Source organism: Rhinoderma darwinii, chromosome 3, assembly GCF_050947455.1.
Source record: "Rhinoderma darwinii isolate aRhiDar2 chromosome 3, aRhiDar2.hap1, whole genome shotgun sequence".
Lineage (NCBI taxonomy): Eukaryota > Metazoa > Chordata > Amphibia > Anura > Rhinodermatidae > Rhinoderma > Rhinoderma darwinii.
Genome location: NC_134689.1, coordinates 427,814,039 through 427,837,575, shown reverse-complemented (window position 1 = coordinate 427,837,575; position 23,537 = coordinate 427,814,039). Strand labels below are relative to the sequence as shown.

Sequence of the window (23,537 nt, the reverse complement as noted above, 5' to 3'; positions counted from 1 at the left end):
ACAGAGTGGCAGGTAGATTAGGGCTCACTTGTTCGTTTCCCTACCCCCGTTGTTACAAAGGGAAGCAAGATTTTATTACGTTTCATATTTACGGGAAATACCTGTGCGCCCAAGTGACCTCCCCGATGATCACTTAGGCGCGGAAGTTCTACGGCTGCATTCTTATGCCTAGGACAGTTGTTCACTTAATGCTTGTTATCCCCACAGTAGAAGCAGAGACCATTCTTCCTGCGGAAATCTTTACGTTGTTGGGGGGACACGGAGGCCCAGAGTTGCATAGGTACCTCCGAGTCTTCCGTGGAAGAACGAAGCAACGGAACCTCGGGAGGCATCATGGGGAAGTCAGAGGAGAAAACATCAAGACGTTCAAGTCGTCGTTCCCTGAGACGTCGGTCAAGTCATACCGCTAAAGTCATAACCTGGTCTAGGGAGTCAGAAGAGTGATAACTAACTAGCAGGTCTTTCAGGGCGTTAGACAGACCCAACCTAAACTGGCACCTTAAGGCAGGGTCATTCCACCGAGAAGCTACGCACCACTTCCTAAAGTGAGAGCAATACTCCTCAACAGGTCTCTTACCCTGACGTAAGGTCACCAGCTGACTCTCGGCAAAAGCAGTCTTGTAAGTCTCGTCATAGATGAGTCCGAGAACAGAAAAGAAAAGATCAACGGAGGAAAGCTCAGGGGCGTCAGGAGCCAAGGAGAAGGCCCATTCTTGCGGCCCTTCCTGGAGCCGGGACATAATTATACCCACCCGCTGGCTCTCAGAACCTGAGGAGTAGGGCTTTAAGCGAAAATAGAGCCTACAACTCTCCTGAAAGGAGAGAAAAGTCTTCCTGTCCCCTGAGAACCGGTCGGGCAACTTGAGGTGGGGTTCAAGAGGTGAGGTGAGGGGCACTACCATGGTAGCATCAGGCTGGTTGACCCTCTGAGCCAGGGCCTGGACCTGTAGGGAGAGACTCTGCATTTGCTGAGCCAGGGTCTCAAGGGGGTCCATAGTGGTGTCAGGGTCCAGGATAGACTAGGTATATGGGCTTGTGATTATGTAATGACGGGGATAGGGAAACAGACAAGTGAACCCTAATCTACCCGCCACTCAGTCCCTGCCTACTTGCAACGACCCACCCTAGGCGACGGGGTACAACTGGGCGACGGTCCCTACGCTCAATAAGTGCACGACAGACAAACAGACAAGGGTACACAGAAGCAAGGGGAAAAGGGGCAGTTACCCACGGCAACACCGTGAGCAACAAGAGTAGTAAACAAGCCGAGTCAAACCAGGAGTATACGAGGTACCAAACGCAGAGCAGGAGAGTAGTCAGTAAGCCGGGGTCAAATATGAAGCAAGGACAATAGTAAGAAGCTGCAGCAGGGCCAGGAAACCAAATGAGAAGAATCACAAGCAAGGAGGAACAGGAAAGGCAGGTATAAATAGACAGAGGGCGGGAGCTAGCTCCGTCTGGCCAGGCTGTGATAGGTTCTCCCACTCCTAAGCCTGCCACCCTGAGTGGTGGAAGATGGAGTTAGTCTCATAAACACAGAAGCAGGTGAAGACTGATTATCAATGGGCGTTGACCCAGAAGCTGTGCCTGGCAGATCCTTTACAGCTTGCTTTGCTGAATTCCTGACTGATCATTGACAGTGCAGCATAAACTTCTATGGAACCCAACAATAGGACTACAAGCACCTACACGGACAGTGGCGGCAAACACCAACAGGACAAGAACTTGATGATAAATTTCCCACATTAACTTTAGACCAGGACTGCTGCTGCTGCCCTATGCAACCACTCGAGTTTCTACACAGCAAACTCCTCATACCATGTCTTTATGGAGATCGCTGTGTGCACTGGGAACAGAAAAGAGCTGAACCCCAAACTGTTACCACAAAGTTGGAAGCAAAAATTGGTGTAAAATGCTTTTGTATCCTGTAGCCTTAACCCTACACTGAAAATAAAGGGCGAAACTCTAAAAAAAATAAATCCCCAGACCATTACCCCTCCTCCACCACAATACAGTAGGCACTATGCATTCGGGTAGAAAGCGTTCTACTGGCAGCTGCCAAAACCAGATTCCTCCATCAGACTACCAGATCATTAGACATGATTCTTCAGCTTACATGGCTGTGTGCGTCTTCGTTATTATTGTCACTGGTTGGCTTGTTGCGGTTTCTGCCTTCTCTCCTCCCTCTGTATTGCTTTCCAATTTTCTTTTTGTCTATATTTTTTGGACTTTTGGAAAAAAGCTGGTGATGGTTTTTGTTTTTGGACTCTTGATATAGGGTATCAAAATGTCGGTAGTTTTTACTGAGGGTGGGACTGGGGGCATGGTAAGCTGTGAGGGAAGACCTAAAAAAGTAATGGCTGAGTAAGTGCTGTCCATGGTTGGTAAGGGATAGCTATGTTAGTATTATCGGTGGCACAAAAATGGTCCAGATGAGTTGGGAATTGCTTAGAGTTATGTACGGCATGTCGGAGGGAAGCAGAGGGAGTGTGAACTAATGAAAAAGTTCTGTTGAATTAGGGGTACTGCGTACTGATAACTGGAGTAAGGATGTTAAACTATCCTGGTTGTGCATTTCTATGGAATCATTAAACAAGGGCGACGGACAGGATGGAATGGGAATACTGGGAGACGTAGTAGATGAATGTCTAAATCACAAGATTTAAAAGCATTCATTGGGATCATGCATATTTTGTTAGCTGAAGAAGGGGGGATAGCGTTTGCGGATGTTTGGAAAAGGGAATGGGAAGCAGAAGGGGTGATGGGAAGCACCATAGATGAAGGGGGATTAATAAATGTCTTATTTTTGGTGGGTTTAGTTATCTCAATATTTGAGGTAGTATTTTTATTTTTATAAAAAGTATTACTTCTAAATGATCTGCGTTGTGCAGGGGTAATATTAACTCTTAAAGGTAAAGTGTGAGGAGAATTCTTCCTGGATGATGGGTAACTGGAACTATGGGATCACATTTCTTCATTGATTGTGGTATTTAGACACTTATTATCAATTCTCCACTCTCGAACCTGGTTTAATGAGTAATCTGTTCTGTCTCTTTTCAGATGTTTTGCTTTTTTACCTATCAAATCCCTTTCATTAGTAGATAAGCGGTTTTTGGTGGAGAACTCAAGTTTAAGAAAATCCGTATGTTCTGAAAAGTGAAGTAATTGGTCTTTGATTAATTCTATTTCTGAGGTTAAGGACTCAATAATTGCTGATCTTTTAACTAGGAGTTTTTGCATAAAACCTACAGTGCAGTGATCAATAAAGTTGAACCAGTACATGCTGTATACCGAATCGGTAGGGTAGGGGGTATTAAGAAGTAGCCTAGGGCCCCTAAGGGCAATATTTTCGGAAATATACGGCTGTAAAATCTGGCAATCAATATTCCATGCAGCTTCATTTCTTGGAGTGTCCTCTAAAGTTAAGTAAAGGTCAGTTATTTCTTTGTATGGCGCTATCTACAATGGGGCTGTATGGTGCTATCTACAGGGGGCTGTATGGTGCTATCTACAGGGGGGCTGTATGGCGTTATCTACAGGGGGCTGTATGGCATTATATACAGGGGGCTGTATGGTGCTATAAAGATTCACAGATGAAGTACCACTGCAAAAAAAAACAACAACATGGTATTTATTTCTAGAAATTCCAGATTTTTGAGTAAATTTTAGAGGTTTTAACTGCATATCTGCAGATGCCAGGTTGACCTTTTGCAGAGGTGCAGACATTCCAAGATCAAAGTGGCCAAATGGTCCCTAGAAACAAATAGAAGTTGAACAGGTTTCATTGGGGGAGCATGGACTTGGGGCTGTGAGCAGGGCCACCATCCGTAATTTCAGGGCCAAATACAGCTAAATTGTCTGGGCCCCCCTACCGTGGCACCGCCTGTTAACGATACTCCGTCAAGCACCATATCACCCTCTTTGTGTCATACATAAGTAAATAACTTTTTATTTGGCCGAAAGATTTTGAAGCCTGCCACCACGACAAGGTAGACTGTTTTGGCAGGGCCCCACTCTACTCTAACGTATAAATATATAGACTTTATTCCTTTTTCTGCAGATTTAATGAATATAATACTTAAAGGGGTTTCCCAACCCCTAAAAATGTATGCCCTATCCTCCGGATAGGCCAACAATAGCTGATGGGTCGGGGTCCAACTACCGGGACCCCCGCCGATCAGCTGTTTTGAAAGGTGTGCAGCTCCCCTTCATTTCTACTTGCTCACTGTGAATCGTCGACACAGATGTAGTGCAATTCAGAGTATTGGAGCCTTCTCACATTCACTTCACCGGCATCGTATGGAGCGAGTTCACTCCGTGAGCCCGCTCCATACTTCCCCTACCCGACTTTGGCGTATGGATACGTCAAATGTCGGGTAGGGGTTAAAAGGCTATCACACCTGACCCCTGATTAATACCTAGACAGCCCAAGACCAGCACTGTGTGGATGGTGTGGGGACTCACCATCTCTCCCCACTCCAACAACCAGGCCTTTTTCCCAGGTTTTAGATAAAACCTATTGCAGAGGGAGAACCACATTCTCTGCTGAATCTACTCCCTGGTTGTTTTCAGATTGAAGAAGACAGAAATCTTGTGGAAATATATACCCCATTCACAACCTCTCCACATGGTCTGTCACACCTTGTACACTGATTTAGGAAGCTGCGTTCCGGTAATGAAGTATATTTTAATGAATAACGGAGACCCTCCAATTGCAACGTTTTTTTCTACAATCACAAAAGAAGCAACTACAGCTACAGCCGATTCTGAAAACCCTGAGGACGATCCAATGACTTCACCTAAAACCATAAACTGCGCAAACCTTTATTATTAATGATGAAATGATGACCTGTTTATTATCCGGTGTTGCAGCACTCCGGTTATTCCAGCATTTTTTACCATACACTCCTTTTATTGTTTGTTTTATCAGAGACGCGGGCAAAGCAAAATGTGTCAATTAAAAAAATTCCCTGTTTCCCACTTTCACAGGAGCACAGTATTCTGATGAGGAAATGATTGTAGTTCATCTGCTGTGCACCTTCAGCTTTCCTACTTTTCTTCACATGTGAACAGAGCCGTGTGTCAATTTAAAAGATCTGTGTAATTTTTCTCCTCTGTAAATGCAGCATAACTTTTTTTTTTTTTAAATTTGTGTAATTCCACAGCCATATAAACATGTTCTCAGCACAGTGTCCGTCTCGTTCAATTTTTCCTGTTATTCACGCGTAAAGGTCATTGTCCTGCGTCGTAACTTTTCTTTTAGGAGGGATATCATAGGCTTATAGTTTTTTATTTCTGTGCAATGATTTCCTTATTTCCTTAAGGATTTGGCTGATTTGAGCCTTATTAACGTAATGAATAAACAATAATTATTTTTTACAGATTATTCTTTAACCCCTTCATGACATTTGCCGTAAATATACGTCATGGAAAGCATTGACTTCCCGCAAAATGCCGTATATTTACACCAAATGTTTGGCACCGGTTCAGAAGCTGAGCCGATGCCATCATCGTCGGATCTCAGCTGTATCTTACAGCTGACATCCGACTGTAATGGCGGGGATCGAAATTAGCTTCGATCCCTGCCATTAATCCCTTAAGTGCAGCGCTCAAATGCGATCGCTGCACTTAAGGTGTTTGCAGCTCATCGGAACCCCAGCAATGAAATTGCCGGGGTTCCGGTGGCTGCAATGGCAACCGGAGGCCTAATACTGGCCTCCCGGTCTGCCTAGCACCGAAGCCGGTCAAGATCCGCCCGGCGGCGGAGCCTGATTGGCTTCCGTAGCTGCCGGCAAGACGGCTCCGATCCCTGCCATTAACCCCTTTGATGCAGCAATCGAAAACGATTGCTGCATCGTAGCGGTTACTAGCAGATCGCTAGCCCTGACAGGCAATCAGGACTGGCGACTGCTGTTATGGCAACAGGAGACACAATGGTCTCCTGCTCTGCCATTACGGAAGCCGATTTAGGCCCCGCCGGGAGGCGAAGCCTGATCGGCTTGCTGTCAGTGAATGACTGATAGATCTAATACATTGCACTACATAGGTAGTGCAATGTATTAGAAAAAAAAATATCTGACCATTGGACCTTCAAGTCCCCTAGTGGGACTTGAGAAAAAGTGTAAAAAAATTATAAAAAAGTGTAAAAAAAAGTGCAAAAAATAAAAGTTTGAAAACAATAAAAGTTTCAAGAAATCAAATAAAACACAATTCCCCTTTTACTCTTATCAAGTCCTTTATTATTGAAAAATAATAATAAACCATATGTATTTGGTATCGCCATGACCGTAACGACCTGAGGTATCAAAAATGCGGTGAACAGCGTAAAAAAAAAACCTAAAAAACTTTACCAGAGTTTCTGTTTTTTGGTCACTTTGCCCTACAAATATTAGAATAAAAAGTGATCAAAAAGTCGCACGTATCCAAAAATTATACCTATAAAATCTATAGCTCGTCCCGCAAAAAACAAGTCCTCATACAGCTCCGTCGATAAAAAAATTAAAAAGCTAAGGTTCTCACAACTTGGCGACAGAAAAAATACATTATTTTTACAAAAGTAATTTTATTGTGCAAAAAGTTGTAAAACATAAAAAAGTGCTATAAATTAGGTATCGCCGGAATCGTACTGACCCGCAGAATAAAGTTAACATGTCATTTATAACGCATGGTGAACGCTGTATAAAAAAAAACGAAAAAAGCTGTGCCAGAATTGCGTTTTTATGTTTACCTGGCATCCCAAAAAATAGGATAAAAGGTGATCAAAAAGTTGCATGTACCCCAAAATGGTACCAATAATAACTACAGCTCGTCCAGCCTTCATACCGCTACATCTATGAAAAATAAAATTAGTTATGACTCCGATAAGTCAGGAAATAAAAAAATATGCAGTTGTGCCCGAGGGGAACATTTCTTCTGTTTCAAGAGGCGATTTATCAAGGACCTAAAATTAGGGAACCACGAAGGGGAGAGCCCAAACATATCCGCTGGAAGCGAGGGTGCCCGTATTATACCAGGACAACACTTTCCCAGCAAAAATCCCCAAACTGCAAAGGTGCGGAGTGTGGACCAAAAGGGGCATAAGAAAGGACGCCATTTATCAGTGCAAAACCGGCCTGTGCGGAAAGGATTGCTTCACAGCGTAACACACATCTATGGATTATTTTATTATTTTTTTTTACCCCATTATTATACCACCTGACTATGCCCCTTATATACTCCGCCCCGCTTACATGTACCCCCACATTATAAATGGAAACACCAGCAATACTCAAACAAATATAGTTCCAAGCAAAATCCGCTCTCCAAAAGCCAAATGGTGCTCCCTCGGCTCTGAACCCTACAGCGCGCCCAAACAGCAGTTTCCTTCAACATATATGGCATCGTCATACCCGGGAGAACCCTTTTAACAATTTTTGGGTTGTGTGTCTCCAGCGTCATAAGCTTGGCATGACATATTTGCCACTGAATGGCATATCTAGGGAAAAATATAAATTTTTAATTTGTACCATCCGCAGTGCATTCATTTATGGAAAAAACCTGTGGGGTGAAAATGCTCACTACACCCCTTAATAAATGCCTTGAGGGGTGCAGTTTCCATAATGGGGTCACTTCTCAGGGGTTTATTTTTATTATTTCACATCTGAGCCTCTGCAGTTGTGAACCAATACTTTGTAAATCGCCAAATTAGGCCTCCACTCCGCATGGTACTCTTCACTCCTGAGCCCTGTCATATGTCCAGGCAAAATATTAGGGTCACATGTAGGGTGTTTCTAAAACCGGGAAACACTGCATAATAATTAGAGAGCTGTCTCGTTATGGTGGCACAAGCCGGGCACCACATATTGGCATATCTATGGAAAAAAATCCCATTTTCACTCTGCAACATCGAGTGCACACTAATTTCTACAATACACCTGCAGGGTTAAAATGCTTACTACACCCCTTGGTAAATGCATTGAGGGGTGTGGTTTCCAAAATGGGGTCACTTCTGGGGGGTTTCCACTGTTTTGGGCCCACAGGCGCCCAGAAACCAATCCAGCAACATCTGCACTCCAAATGGCGGTCCTTCCCTTTTGAGCCCTGCCGTTTGCCCAAACAGCAGTTTATGACCACATATGGGGTATTGCCGTACTCGGTAGAAATTGCTTTACAAATGTTGGTTTCTTTTTTTCCTTTATTTGTTGAGAAAATGAAAAACTTTGCGCTAAAACTACGTCTTATTGAAGAAAAAAGATTGTTTTTATTTTCAATGCCCAATTCTAATAAGTTCTATGAAACATCTGTGTGGTCAAAACGCTCACTACACCCCTAGATGAATTCCTCAAGAGGTGTAGTTTCCTAAATGGAGTCACTTTTTGGGCGCTTTCATTGTTTTGTCCCCTCAGGGGCTTTGCAAATGTGACCTGGCCTCCGCAAAACATTCCTGCTAAATGTGATCTCCAAAAGCCAAATAGCGCTCTTTCCCTTCTCAGCCACGCCGTGTCTCCAAACAACCGTTTATTACCACATGTGGGGTATTCTTTTACTCGGGAGAAATTGCTTTACAAATTTTGCAGTGCTTTTTCTCCTTTAGTCCTTGTGGAAATGATAAAAAATTAGCTAAACCTACATTTTCTTTGAAAAAATTTAGATTTTAATTTTCATGGCCTACTTCCAATAATTTCTGTAAAAAACCTGTGCGGTCAAAATGCTCACTACACCCCTAGATAATTTCCTTGAGGTGTGTAGTTTCCCAGATGGGGTCACTTTTGGGGGATTTTCACTGTTTTGGCACTGCAAGAGCCCTTCAAACCTGACATGGTTCCTAAAATATATTCTAACAATAATAAGGCCCCAAAATCCACTAGGTGCTCCTTTGCTTCTGAGGCCGGTGCTTCAGTCCAGTAGCATGCTAGAGCCACATGTGGGATATTTCCTAAAACTGCAGAACCTGGGCAATAAATATTGAGTTGCATTTCTCTGGTAAAACTTTCTGTGTTATAAAAAAAATTGAATTAAAAATGTATTTCTGCAAAAAAATATGAAATTTGTACATTTCACCTCTACTTTGCTTTAATTCCTGTGAAATGTGTAAAGGGTTAAGACATTTTCTAAATGCTGTTTTGAATACTTTGAGGGGTGAAGTTTTTAAAATGGGGTGACTTTTTGGGAGTTTCTAATATATAAGGCCCTCAAAGCAACTTCACAACTGAACTGGCCCCTGTAAAAATAGCCATTTGAAATTTTCTTGAAAATGTGAGAAATTGCTGCTAAAGTTCTAAGCCTTGTGATGTCAAAGAAAAATAAAAGGATGTTCAAAAAACGATGCCAATCTAAAGTAGATATATGGGGGATGTTAATTAGCAAGAATTTTGTGTATTAGAACTGCCTGTCTTACAAGCAGATACATTTAAATTGAGAAAAATGCAAATTTTTGCAATTTTTCGCTAAATTTTGGTGTTTTTCACAATTAAATACTGAACATATTGAGCAAATTTTGCCAGTAACTTAAAGTGCAATGTGTCACAAGAAAACTATCTCAGAATCGCTTGGATAGATGAAAGCATTCCGTAGTTATTACCACATAAAGTGAAACATGTCAGATTTGAAAAATGAGGCTCTGTCTGGAAGGTCAAAAGCGGCCAAAGAGGGAAGGGGTTAACAGGTCGATTATTTCCACAGCTCAGAGACAATATGACAACAATCTCCACAGACTTTTTATTGTCATAGGTTCTTGATTTTTCATATATATATATATATACTGGTCACAACATACAGTCTAATATTCCTGCATATGAAATATTTTGGGGTCTGGTGCCCCATAACACTCTTACATTTAACTGACTGACATGAGATGTTTTTGATCCTCTTATGGCAAGCATGAGCCTCCGGAAACATGAGGAGAATATCTGATGTAAGTAGCGGTAGAGATTCTTCTTCATGCTGCAGAGATGATATTACAGGGTAAGGCCCCATGCACACGACCGCAGAATTAATCCGTAAGTACAGTCCGTAATTATGGACCCATTCATATCTATTGTCCAAGGACAACTTCCCGTATATTTATGGGATAGTGTCCATGCCGTAAAAAAGGCTCCGCAAAAGATAGGGCGAGTCCAATTTTTCGCTTTTTACGGAACCTGCTCTCATACTTTATATGGGAGCACGGCCCGCAAATGCGGGTGGCTGTCCGCGGTCGTCAGCCGCTGGCCGTGCACGCAATCATGGATCGTGATTACAAGTAGCTCATGTGCCTAAACATGTGGTCATGTGCAGGGGGGCATTATCATTCATGCATTTAGTTTATATTGACACCATACTAGAACTTCTTTATTATGAATACCAATTAGAATTTCATGAAATGTTTTTCATGAAACCTGAATTCACTCCATCGGTTTAGGGTTATGGTGGCAAAAAAATTCTGAGCGCGCTAGAGTGTGTTTTAGAGTTTATTTTACCTTTTTGGACCGAAAGTTTTGTATGGAAAGACGCGGTCCGTTAAAGCATTTCGCCGTCATCGCCGGTGGTGAAAAGTGAAAAATGAAATCTTAAGGGTAGCGACCGGCATCATTTCTGACTTCTGAAGTTTACCACTTAAGGTCTAAGCAAGAAAAATTTGCAGTTTCGTGGCAGTGGCACGCACGGTTCACGCCCAGCAAAAACGTTCAAGGCGCGTTGGCGAACATTTTCACAGAGTCGAAATCTAAAACATGACCCGAGCTAGGTGTCCATTCGTTTGCCTTGCAAAGTCGAACAATACGACACCTGACTCGGTCTTATTTTATAAAAGCGGACTCCTCTTTTGCCCCATAAACATGGCGGAATTTCCTTATTTAGAGCTTAATATTGATAGTTTTACCAAAAGTTTTCCGTAACCGCTCAATGTGGAGTTACGAGCCCCAAAACCTTTATACGTCACCATCTCCTGAGTATGTACGCCAAGACTCGTGATGATACGTTGCGCGGTTAGCGAGGAAAATCCTCGCTAGCGACGCCTGTTTCTACACACAGTTTCAATTTATTTTTATAAAAAAATTAATATCTTAAAAACTAGCTGTTGAATATACCTAATATTTGTTAGACATGTAGCCCTTGACACTCTGACCAAGCCTAAAGCAATTCAAGGTTCTGTGACGCGCGCTTGGACCACAAAAGCCTTGTGAGCGACGGCTATTTTTACGCACGTTTACAATTTAGCTCTAATAAAAAAATAATGTCTTAAAAGCGAACCGCCACAAAGCCATCAAACTTCTCACACCTGTAGCAGTTGACACTATGACCTACCCTAAAAAATGTCAAGGGTCTGCGTCCCCATAGCTGCTCCATACCATATAATACCCCCATAGCTGCACCATACATTGTAATGCCCCCCATAGCTGCACCATACAGTATAATGGACGGATTATGACATGGATTTGAAACAGAACTGTGGGTCCGATGGACGCGAGCTAGGCGTCCATTCGTTCACCTTGCAGAGTCGAACAATATGACACCTGGATCGGTCATCTTTTCTAAAAGGGTTCCCCTTCTTTTGCCCAATAAACATGGTGGAATTCCCTTATTAATTTATTTTTATTACACAATTAACATTTCCAAAACTAACCGTGGAATATCCCTTATATTTATTACACAGGTAGCCCTTGACACTCTGACCTATCCTAAAAAAATAGGGGTGATAGGCATGCATGCAGGAGCTGTTTGGACGTGGATTTTTGAAATGATCGAGTTTTTGCTAAAATACACTGATGAATAAAGGATAAGTGCTTTAGCAATTACACTGTGTTTTTTCAGAGATCCATCTAAAAACTGATATGACACAGATTTGAAATAGAACCGTGGGTCCGATAGACGCGTGCTAGGCGTCCATTCGTTCACCTTGCAGAGCCGAACAATATGACACCTGACTCGGTTGTCTTTTCTAAAAGGGTACCCCTCTTTTGCCCAATAAACATGGTGGAATTCCGTTATTAATTTATTTTTATTACAAAATTAACATCTCCAAAACTAACCGTTGAATATCCCTTATATTTATTACACATATAGCCCTTGACACTCTGACCTATCCTAATAAATTAGATTTCAGACTACATGCCAGGTCCTTCTCTTCGGATTACGTCAGGATCGCCTTCATCATCTCTCTTCTTACTTTGAAAGTCTTGGCATGGGCTAATCCTCTGTGATCAGGAGGATTATAAGGTGAGGACAGTACAAGAGTAGTACAGATACTGGTGAAGAAGTCCACCTCCGTGTGGAGGTACGGCCTTCGAAGAAGAAGCCAGCACCTGCCGGAGAAGTAGAGGGACGAATGTAACTCTTGGTCAGGCTTTCCTGGATATATTCTCTCATGGCTTCACTTTCGGGACAAGAGAGATTAAATATCCTACCTTTAGGGAGCTTAGCTCCTGGTACCAAATCGATTGCGCAATCGTACTCTCTTTGAGGAGGTAACTCTTCGGAAGCTTTTTTAGAAAAAACATCAGCGAAATCCTGAATAAACTCAGGTAGAGTGTTCACCTCCTCAGCGAGAGAAAGCAAATTAATAGAAAAACAGGACGTCATGCATTCATTACCCCATTTAGTAAGATTCCCGGTATTCCAGTTAAACGTGGGATTATGCAACTGCAACCAAGGAAGGCCTAAAACCAAATCAGACGATAATCCCTGCATCACCAACACAGAACACTGCTCCGAATGAATGGAGCCCACAATGTGTTCAAAAACAGTGGTATACTGTGTAAAATAACCATTAGCAAGTGGAGTGGAGTCGATACCCACTACTGGGAAAAAGGGGGGCTACTGTGAAGGATTTGCCCGACACAGCTTCTGTGTCGACGCCCGTGGTTAATCAGCCTGCATCTATTCCTAGGTCTGCTAGAGTGACTCGATCTGCTACCACTCAGGGTGGTAGGCTGAGGAGTGCGAGAGCCTATCGCAGCCTGGCCAGACGGTTCTAGCTCCAGCCCTTGGTCTACTTATACCTTAATTTGCTGCTCGTCCTTTGCCTGTGATTCTCTCGTTTCCTGGCTCTGCTGTTCCTGCTGTTACCATTTACCTCTGCTTTATATTGACCCTGGCTTGACTGACTATTCTCCTGCTCTGCATTTGTTACCACATACACTCCTGGTTTGACTCGGCTCGTCCACTACTCTGTTGCTCACGGTGTCGCCGTGGGCAACTGCCCCACATCCCTTTGCTTTTGTGTACCCTTGTCTTGTTTGTCTGTCGTGCACATATTGAGCATAGGGACCGTCGCCCGGTTGTATGCCGTGGCCTAGGACGGGCAGTGCAAGTAGGCAGGGACTGAGTGGCGGGTAGATTAGGGCTCACCTGTCTGTCTTCCTATACTGACATTACAGCTTAGAAGGGAAGAAGTGCCATTTAGCTTTTGGAGCGCAGATCTTGCTGCCAGTGCTGCCAGTACCAGTGCAGTGGAAACTCCACAAAAGTGACCCCATTTTGGGAAAATACACCCCTTGCGGAATTTCTCTAGGGGTATAATAAGCATTTTCACCCCACAGGTATTTTCCATAAATGATTGCGGTGCGGATGGTGCAAAGTACAAATTGCAATTTTCCCCGAGATATGTCATTTCAGTAGCAAATATGTAATTGTCAGCTTATGCCAATTTATGCCAAGCTTATTCTAAAACATCCTTATCTCTCAAGTAGTGTCTTGTGGGACACAACTTAATAAAGCTGATGAAAAACAAAGTTGTGACAAAGCAAATTTGGTGGGAACAGTACAAGTCTTGCACTTCTTTCTTTCCTTCTCTGGTCAGCTATTCTCAATATGCAGTTCCCAGTTGCAGGGTGCACAACATTTTGGGTTAGTAATTCCATCTGCGTGGTACCAAACTAATGACTACAGAGCAGCGTGGAAGCAGCAGGAAATGCTAGGTTAGGCCAGTTATATAGATAGCAGAGCCAATGCCTAATCATAGTTCTGTCACGTACTCCCTTCCTGCGGCTCCCTCGGTCTCCAGGATGTCGAGAGTCACTCGCTCGGGCGTTGCCCTGCCAGGTAGACTGAGGCAGTCTGCAGCTAATAGGAGCTCAGGAACGTCAGGCCAATCGAAGCCTGGCTGATGTTCCTGAGCTCCTGCCCTCTCCTTATTATGTTCAGCCTGGGATAATAGGCCTTTGCCTGTAATTAGAGTTACCTAGCCTGGTGCTTTCCCTTGTTTCTGACTTCCCTGAGCGACTTGACTTTGACTCCTTTGTGACCTGACCCCGGCTGGACTCCTGACTTTTCTTTGCCTTCTGACTTTTGTTTTTTCCGCACTCTCCCGGTTTGGCCCTGCGCGCCTGACTCCGCCTTTTACGCCCAGACATTTCCGTGTCACAATTGCCCTGCCTCTCCCTCTGTGTACTTCCCAGGTGACCCTTTGTTATTCCGTACAGTCCGTGTCTTATCTGTTTGTCAGTTTTACTTGTACTAGTATAGGGAACGCCGCCCAGTTGTGCGCCGTCATTTAGGTCGGGTCGTACAAGTAGGTAGGAACAGAGGTTTGGGAAGAATATGGACCTCACTGTTTACTGTGTATTTGTTCGTGACTAGTTCCTAATAAATAAATCAGACCCAAGTCCAGATTGTGGAATTTAGTTACTACTTATCATTCCAGGGTCCTTTTCATCCCAGGAGCCACTGTATCAGGTTTTATTGCTGGCCCTTGTCAAAAAGTTTTGTGCCCCTGCACAAATTGTGTCCTGATGTTTTTTAGCATCAGGACGCAGTGCCGCAGTGCCCACAGGAGAAATGACATGGGAACGAGAAGACATGAGGATGTTGCATTTTCTATTGGATTTTAATTTATATGATACAAATCAAATCAAATAAGATTGCCCTCTTATAAAAAAAATAATAATGAAAAAATTCTTCATCGAGTGTAAAGAACGGCCAGGCCCGTCAGATCATCCCTTTTATGTGCACTACTACATATCTCCTCTGGGTGTTTTTCATTTGCTCACAGACACAACAAATTGTAAGCTCATAAGAACAGGACTGATATTCCTCCTCCACCTTACGTCTTGAGCTGCTTACTCCATTTCCTGACCACTGGTCTCTATTCCTTATAGATTGTAAGCTCTTATGGTCGATGCTCCTATCTAATGTATCTTGTAAACAATTGTATCATTTGTAGGTACCACATTGTTTTCTGTAATTGTAACAATGTGTTATCCCAATATTACAATATGTAAATCGCTACAGAAGTCGTTATAATAATTAATAGATAATCTGTTATTACTGTCAGATGTTCTTCACATAAAATGCTAATAGATTAATGTGGCTTTGTTGTTTCCTTGGACCAGAACGAACTCTTATTTTATTGACATTGATACAAAGAACAGAACAATTATTTCACAGATTTAGAAGGACACAATAGATAGTAGAAAGAAAAAAAATTATTCCACACCAATGTCGTAAAGTAATCATCCCCAATAGTTCTCAACAGAGATATTCAATAATGGTCCAATTTTTCTAACTAAACTTTGTACGGCCTTCCTGAAATTGTATCACAAGGACATTCGGACCATAACTTCAATCATGTATTGGAACGATGTCATACTTATAATAGATTGTAGCAGCAATACAGAAAAATAGGGACAATTCAGGACGACCATTTACACTCATGTGAACAGTAATGGTCATTTTTGTGTGGGGACATTTATTTGTCATCTTTGATGAAGGTTAAGTTTATTGTTCAGCGATGTTCTTTTCATCTTTGTCCAATTATACAAATACTAATCCAAACCCGATCGTGGGTTTAATGCCCCAAACTATCAGTTTAGGTATTTATACCCACAGTCTTATATGCCCATATTGCACCTAAGTCTGATAATTTAGGGGGGAAAAAATCAAAAGAACCATTTCAGATTTGCTCTCCATAAAGGCATCTTGTTCATAATAGTAGATGATATAATAATGTAGTCGTAGTCAGTCGACATGTAGAAGACGTGAAAAACATCCTCAGATTAAGATATTTTTCTTATAACCCTGGACAAGATGGGCGAAGATGATTCATTGTATTCATTCTCACTATATTCAGGAAATCCAATCTTCATTCTTTATTGTATCATCATCAATAGGAGCAGATCCCGGCACAACGGAGAAAGGGAACATTACAGAGCATTTCCTCATGCATTGTTTCCCATCCCTATGTCCTGGGATACATTTCTGTTTTATAATATAAAGTAATGCAGGATAGGAGAATGGATCTCCAGAACAAAGAGCAAATTCAGCTGAAAATGTTTAATCCTGGTCTACTATCTATTCTACATGTGGCAGATTTGGATAGAAACCGCTTAAATAAAGTAAAATAATACTCAAGGTATTACAGTGTAATCTGATTCCTATCATTATGTCCATCTACAGATGTAGCTGAGCTTGTCAGGGCTGTGGGTAAAGCCACTGAGTAAATGAGCTATCCTGGTGCACAAAACAACCGTAAAGAGGCGAAATCAGCTCCACAGTATATGTACCGATGCAGCAGATGATCATAGAAGTGCATGATTTCAATATTATAAAGTATGATTATACGCAGAATAAACCAATACATGGACAACTGAGCCCTGCTGTACCTTTATATGGCACATGTCCTCAATATAAAGTCTATCAACCCATAATATTTCAGAAGGTATACACAATAGGTGCCTGATAAATATTCATAAACTATGTGGTCATCACTAAAGTGTCAGGGAATGAGAAACGGTCCAGACTGCTGAAATATCAAATAATGAAAATCCAAAAATAAATCATAAGCCATGTATGTCTATACCTCAGAGTAATAATGAGAACATGAACAACAGATAAGGTGAAATATAAAATGAAGATTGTTAAGATCATAAAACGGGGCAAAGATTTCTATTTTTGGCAAAATTTGAACCCGCATTATTATATCAAGTTTTTTTGCACTTATTTTTTCCTGGTCGGTTTAAGTAATAGAACCAGAAGTCATCCAATGCTTTACTAGAATGTAATTGGAATTATGGTCCTGCAACGTCAGGATGGCTTCTTCATTGTAAGGCGAAATTCACACGAATGTGTGCGTTTTGCGTGCGCAAAAAATGCTGCGTTTTTTGTGCGTTGCAGTTCTGTGTGTCATAAGTGTTTGGTGCGTGGCTGCGTGATTTCGCACACATGGCATCGTTATGACACTCTGTTTTTATGTTTAGAAACAGAAATTAAGGAGGTGCTTTTATTTTTGCCTTCATTTATTGAACAACTGTTGCGTGAATCACGCACAGCACACGGAAGTGCGTCCGTGTGCCGCGCGTGATTTTCATGCATCCATTGACTTCAATGGGTGCGTGATGCGCGAAAACCGTTCAAGTATAGGACATGTTGTGAGTTTTAGGCCTCATTTACATGAGCGTAATATACGCGCGTGCTTTTCACGCGTCTCGTACGCACCTATATTACTCTATGGGGCAGAGCAGACAGTCCGTGGGTTTTGCGCAGCGTTAGTCCGCTGCGTAAAACTCACGACATGTTCTATATTTCAGCGCTTTTCGCGCATCACGCACCCATTGAAGTCAATGGGTGCGTGAAAACCACGCATGTCGCACGGAAGCACTTCCGTGCGAACTGCGTTATTCGCGCATCAGCTGTCAAACTCTGAATGTAAGCAGAAAAGCACCACGTGCTTTTCTGTTTACAAACATCCAAACGACGTGTCATAATGATGGCGGCTGCGCGAAAATCACACAGCCGCGCATCATACACTGATGACACATGCAGCTGTTAAGTGCATTTTGCGCACGCAAAAATGCACGTTTTTTGTGTGCGCGAAACGCACACGCTCGTGTAAATCAGGTCTTACGCAGCGGACACACGATGCGTGAAAATCACAGACTGTCTGAACGGCCCCATTGTGTTACATAGGTCCGTGCGACGCACGTGAATTTCCCACGCTTATCACGGAAGTGAACTACGCTCGTGTAAATAAGGCCTTAGGGAGACACATAAGAGTGGGAAAGAAATGTCTGGGCTCCTGTATTCCTACACCCTTAGGCCCCATGCACACGAACGTGTTTTTGCGTCCGCAATTCCCCCGAAAATCCACGGGAGAATTGCGGACCCATTCATTACTATGGGTCCATACACACTATCCGTGTTTTCACGGGTCCCCGCATGTCCGCAAACTCAGGACATGTCTTATTACGGCCCGCAAATTCGATGTGGACATGCCAATAGCAGTCAAAGGGCCCGTGGAAAATGCAGGTACACCTCCGTGTGTCAACCGCAGTTTGCGGATTTGCAGAAGTGTTGCTAGGCGACGACCCGGAATGAGTTCTGTCGTCATCCTGTTTTACCTAGGCTTTTTTTTTTATCCGCATTTTGCGGATTACATACGGATGAACTGCGGATTACATACGGATGAACTGCGGAGGACATTTCACGGAACACGGTCCTGGAATTTGCGGACCAGAAAAACACTACGGTCGTGTGCATGAGGCCTTAGGCTGGGTTCACACGACCTATTTTCAGACAAAATGGAGGCGTTTTACGCCTCGAATTACATCTGAAAAACGGCTCCAATACGTCGGCAAACATCAGCCAATTACTTTCAATGGGCTTTACGATGTACTGTGCCGACGACCTGTCACGTAAAATGACAGCCTCGTCAAAAGAAGTGCAGGACACTTCTTGGGACGTAATTGGAGCCATTTTTAATTGACTCCAATGAAGAACAGCTCCAAATTACGTCCGCAAAAGACGCCCCACAAAACGCGAGTACATGCAATTACGTCTGAAATTCAGGAGCTGTTTTCTCCTGAAAACAGCTCCGTAATTTCAGACGTAATTGCAGTTATCGTGTGCACATACCCTTAGAAGAACATCAATTTGACACTGAAAAGCAACATTGTGTCCACACACACATCCAGCTGAATCCTAGCTCCAAAAGTCAAATTGCGCTTCTAAGGGTATGTGCACACGATAACTGCAATTACGTCTGAAATTACGGAGCTGCTTTCAGGAGAAAACAGCTCCTGAATTTCAGACGTAATTGCATGTACTCGCAGTTTGCGGGGCGTCTTTTACGGATGTAATTTGGAGCTGCTCTTCAATGGAGTCAATGATTAACGGCTCCAATTATGTCCCAAGAAGTGTCCTGCACTTCTTTTGACGAGGCTGTCATTTTACGCGCCATCTTTTGACATCGACGCGTAAAATGACAGGTCGTCGGCACAGTTGTTATGGCAGGAAGGAGGTGAAGGGAACAAGTGAGCCCTAATCTACCCACCGCCCTGTCCCTGCCTACTTGCAACGACCCGCCCTAGGCGACGGGGTACAACTTGGCGGCGGTCCCTACGCTGACTAAGTGCAAAGGGATACCAACAGGGGACAAGCAAGGGAAGGGGCAGTAGCCCACGGAACACCGTGAGGAAACGGAGGGGTGAATGAGCCAGTCAGGATCAGTATGTAGTGGAGTATACCAACGCAGAGCATGGAGCAGGAAGCAAGCCAGGGGCAGAGCGAAGCAGGATAAGCGGGAACTGAAGCAAGGCAGAAGCACGGCAGAAGCAGACTGGAGCAAGGCAGCAGTGGGGCCAGGAATCCAAGAAGAATAACAAGCAATGAGGAAGAGAAAACGGCAGGTATAAATGGACAGGGGGCGGAGCTAACTCCGACTGACCAGGCCGCGATAGGCTCTCCCACTCCTGAGCCTGCCACCCTGATTGGTGGGAGCCGGTGTCAGTCTAAGAGGTCTGGCCTCAGGTGTCGACTGATTAATCCTGGGAGTATCCACAGACGTAGTGCCTGGCAGATCCTTTACAACAGTACATCGTAAAGCCCATTGAAAGTAATGGGCAGATGTTTGCCGATGTATTGGAGCCGTTTTTCGCGACGTAATTTGAGGCGTAAAACACCTCTATTACGTCTGAAAATAGGTCGTGTGAACACAGAAGTCATCTCAGACACTTGACTTGGCACGAAGACCGGACACAGATACTGGATACAGGATACGGGATACAGCATACAGGATACAACTAGGGAAAGATTTTTCATGACAAACACTGGGAAGAGACAACATTGCTCAGACAAAGAGGGAGTGGACAGAGTTCCTTTTAAAGTCTTGGGAGTGCTGGGATAGGTTGGGGTTGCGTGCCGGAGCCGCTGAGGTAGAAGATGCCGGCAAGGCTTCAGTGTACTGTGGTCGTGGCTGGTGAGTCGAGAATGCCGGATGCCAGCGGTCAGCGACCGCAGGCAGTACACAAGGATGACAACAATAATTATGAAGTAATTTTAAGTGGACGTTCACGTGTCCTGTGTGGATGGAAGATGTGACCTCAGAATCATCGATTTGGTGGCTCAAAGCAGCCCCAGTACAACAATGCACAAATCTCAAATAATCAGAGGGAAATGAAATGATAGCATTTTTCCATCTTCTATAAGTTCAACACCAGTTTTGACTTCTACTAGACAAATCTGGGATAATTGGTGGGACTTGGTGGACTTGTGTCTTTTTTCCCCATTTATGAGGTGTTATTGTTAATACAAATGTATATTTTTTTAACTCAAAAACAATTTAACTAAATGTAAAATCATTGATGGACTTGGGGCTAATGATCATCCATCCCAATGTAAGCTGGTCATACACATTAGATAAATGCTGGTGGAATCCAATGAGCTTCACATGGGATCAACCCGACCAATATCTAATGTCTGCTAGTGTATCCCTGATAGTAAACAAGCAAGCCTAACCGATCCAAGTATGAGACAGTTTGACCAATTCAAGCATGCATGTTTATAGGGGGGATATTTTGATAGTCTGCCACATAACTGATCCTCTTTAAGATTTTTAAGTAGCATCTACTATAACTTTTTTTCCCCCTAATACTTAAAGGGATTTTCTGGGCTTTAAAAATAAAAATAAAAAAGACCTGCAGCTATATATGGAATATTATAATGAAAAATGCCCATACTTGCCATTTAAATACCCCACCGATTCACCGCCACCGACCCCGTGTTTCCCCGCTGGTCTGTGTTTGCATTTATGAAATAATGAAATGATATGCCGACAAATGACAGATCCAGCCGATCACTCACTGCAGCGGTCTTGTCAGTATTGATGGCAGTGATCGACTGGATCAGTCACATAAGGCAGGTCATCACTTCATCAATGTAAACACAAATTCATGGGGGAACATGGGATCGGTAGTGCAGGAGCTTCAAAAAGTGAGTTTGGATATTTTTTTCTTTATGTTATACCATATTTTATGTTGTTTCTTTATTGAAGTCCACAAAACCACGTTATTTACATTAGAGTGACCAAATCTGAAAAGTTTTCCTCCTCGGTGGTTGTGTGTGTTCTCCCAATCACTTCACACTACATAGGAAGCTTCTGTGTCACATTGTAATCTTGTTCTGATTTTATTCATTTATGGGTGTTTCATGTTTTTATTGATATATTACTGAAGAAAACTGAAGAATGAAAATTATTCTCAACAGCAAAGAAATGTTTTGGCAAGAAAATAGAAATCTCTGATGTATGTAAATATTCACTGCGATTAAAGCCAATAATTTCAGAATGTGACTCATTGATGCCAAATGGTGTTATTATTATTATGATTATGATTATTATTATTATTATTATTATGATTGTGATTGTTAACCCCTTGTCACCGCGGCCAGTTCTGACCTTCCTGGCAAAGTCTCATTTTTCTAACCTGTGTCACTTTATGTGTTTATAACTTTGTAGTGCTTTTACTTATCCAAGTGATTCTGAGCCTGTTTTCTTGTGACACATTGTATTTTATGTCAGTGGTAAACTTTGGTCATTACAGTCATTGTTTATTTGTGAAAAACACCACAATTTATCAAAAATATTTTATGTGTAAATGTTTATTTTCTCTGCTTGTAAGACAAATAATAATACCACACAAAATACATTTTCTTCATGTCAAAATTTATCTAAATCTGTAGAGGAATTTTCAAGTACTCTAGACTTTTCAATACATGTTCCCATTAATCTTTTATTAAAAAAAACCCTTTCTTCTTGATCTTTTAAGTTCAGGTTAAATACTAGATTTGAAGTGATGCCTCTAACATTAAGTACAGCTTGAGTGAATGGCTCGTGATGACTGTTGAATGAGTTCGTGCATCTCCCTGGTTCTCATTTTTTTCTTTCTTCACAATGAAGCACTCCATTAAAATAGGGCTGACAGTTTTTCCTCTACCCCCCACCACAGGTCTAAAATAATTATATATTGTAATTACAAAACTGAAAGATTTACATTTGGAACAATAAATCTGAAGAAATGAATTTTAGATCCACAGCCAATTTTTTTTTCTTACTGCTTCCTTAATGTCTTTATTTCTCAGACAGTAAATGATGGGATTTATTAGTGGAGTCACCACAGTGTAAAATAAAGAAACTATTTTACTTTGAATGACAGATTTTGCTTTCATTGGAATTAAATACATACAACTTAACGTTCCAAAAAATATAGACACCACTATCAAGTGGGAGCTGCAGGTGGTGAAGGCTTTCTGCCTCCCGGTGATGGACCGGATGTTGAGGATCGTACTGACAATATAAGCATAAGAGATGATTATGATTAGAAATGGACACAAAACCACAGGGATACAAAGATAAACTTCCAGTGTTTCAATTCCCAAAATATCGGACGTTGAAAGGTGTAGTATGGGGTCAAGATCGCAGAAGAAGTGATCAATGACCTTGGACCCCAAAAAATGGAGCTGGGAGATATTTAGTGCTTGAACTAATGTTACTAAGAAACTGGACAACCAGCATGTCATAATAGACTTCAGGCAAAGCCAAGGATTCATAATAGAGCCATAGTGGAGGGGGTGACATATGGCCAGATATCTGTCATAGGACATCACTGTCAACAGAAGACATTCAAAACCCTCACAGGAACCAAAGAAGTATAACTGTGCGATACATCGAGGCAGAGACACAGTGATACCATCTTTCAATATCATATGAAGCATATTCGGGACAATATCTGAGGTCACTATGATGTCCGATGTGGTGAGTTGTGAGATGAAGAAGTACATGGGACAGTGGAGGTTCTTGCTGTAGGACACCAGGGTGATGACCAAGAGGTTTCCACAGATTGTTCCAATGTAAATAATAAGGAAAAGAAGAAAAATTAATGTTCTTAAACTATGAAGACCTGGAAAGCCAAGTAAAGTTATTGAAGTCACATTGGTCCGATCCATTTCCTAGAAAATAAGAGCTGTGTGAGATCTGAGAGAGGACGGGAAATCAGAGCTATTGCACAATCTATGGGCCCCACTTTAGACCTGTTTGCCTCTGATTTCAAATGCAATACATCAAAAAAAAATTATTGTGGCATGTTCCAACAAATGTCATATAAAAGAGCTCTGCGTCTAGACAAGAAGTAAATATATTCATAAAATAACATATTTGGAACAAAATATAACAAAAAGTTTAAAAACTTGAGGCCATTGGTGAAGCGCAATCTGGATTAACAAAAATTATTAGAAAAAGTAAAATAGCTATATACCGTATATACACCGATCAGCCAAAGAGGATTATATTTCCTAGTGCCATCACATATTACATT

At 42.3% G+C, this 23,537-nt stretch overlaps 1 protein-coding gene across 1 annotated transcript; it reads right to left on the bottom strand.

The window, feature by feature from the left end:
• Positions 1 to 2,964: 2,964 nt before the first annotated feature.
• On the bottom strand, positions 2,965 to 23,169 carry LOC142750725 (olfactory receptor 6F1-like). The gene is made up of 2 exons (XM_075859710.1): positions 22,368 to 23,169; positions 2,965 to 3,149 (listed from the first exon to the last, which is right to left on the bottom strand). The coding sequence occupies exons 1-2, from the start codon at positions 23,167 to 23,169 to the stop codon at positions 2,965 to 2,967; spliced, it is 987 nt and encodes a 328-aa protein (XP_075715825.1).
• Between the last annotated feature and the right edge of the window lie 368 nt (positions 23,170 to 23,537).

Bases quoted from the DNA above. Each gene is read 5' to 3' on its own strand.
- LOC142750725 (XM_075859710.1), bottom strand. From the start codon at position 23,169: ATGGATCGGACCAATGTGACTTCAATAACTTTACTTGGCTTTCCAGGT. The intron at 3,150-22,367 runs GTAAAATAGTTT...TTCACTTTTCAG, and splicing joins AGCAAAATCTGTCATTCAAA to AACATACGGATTTTCTTAAA.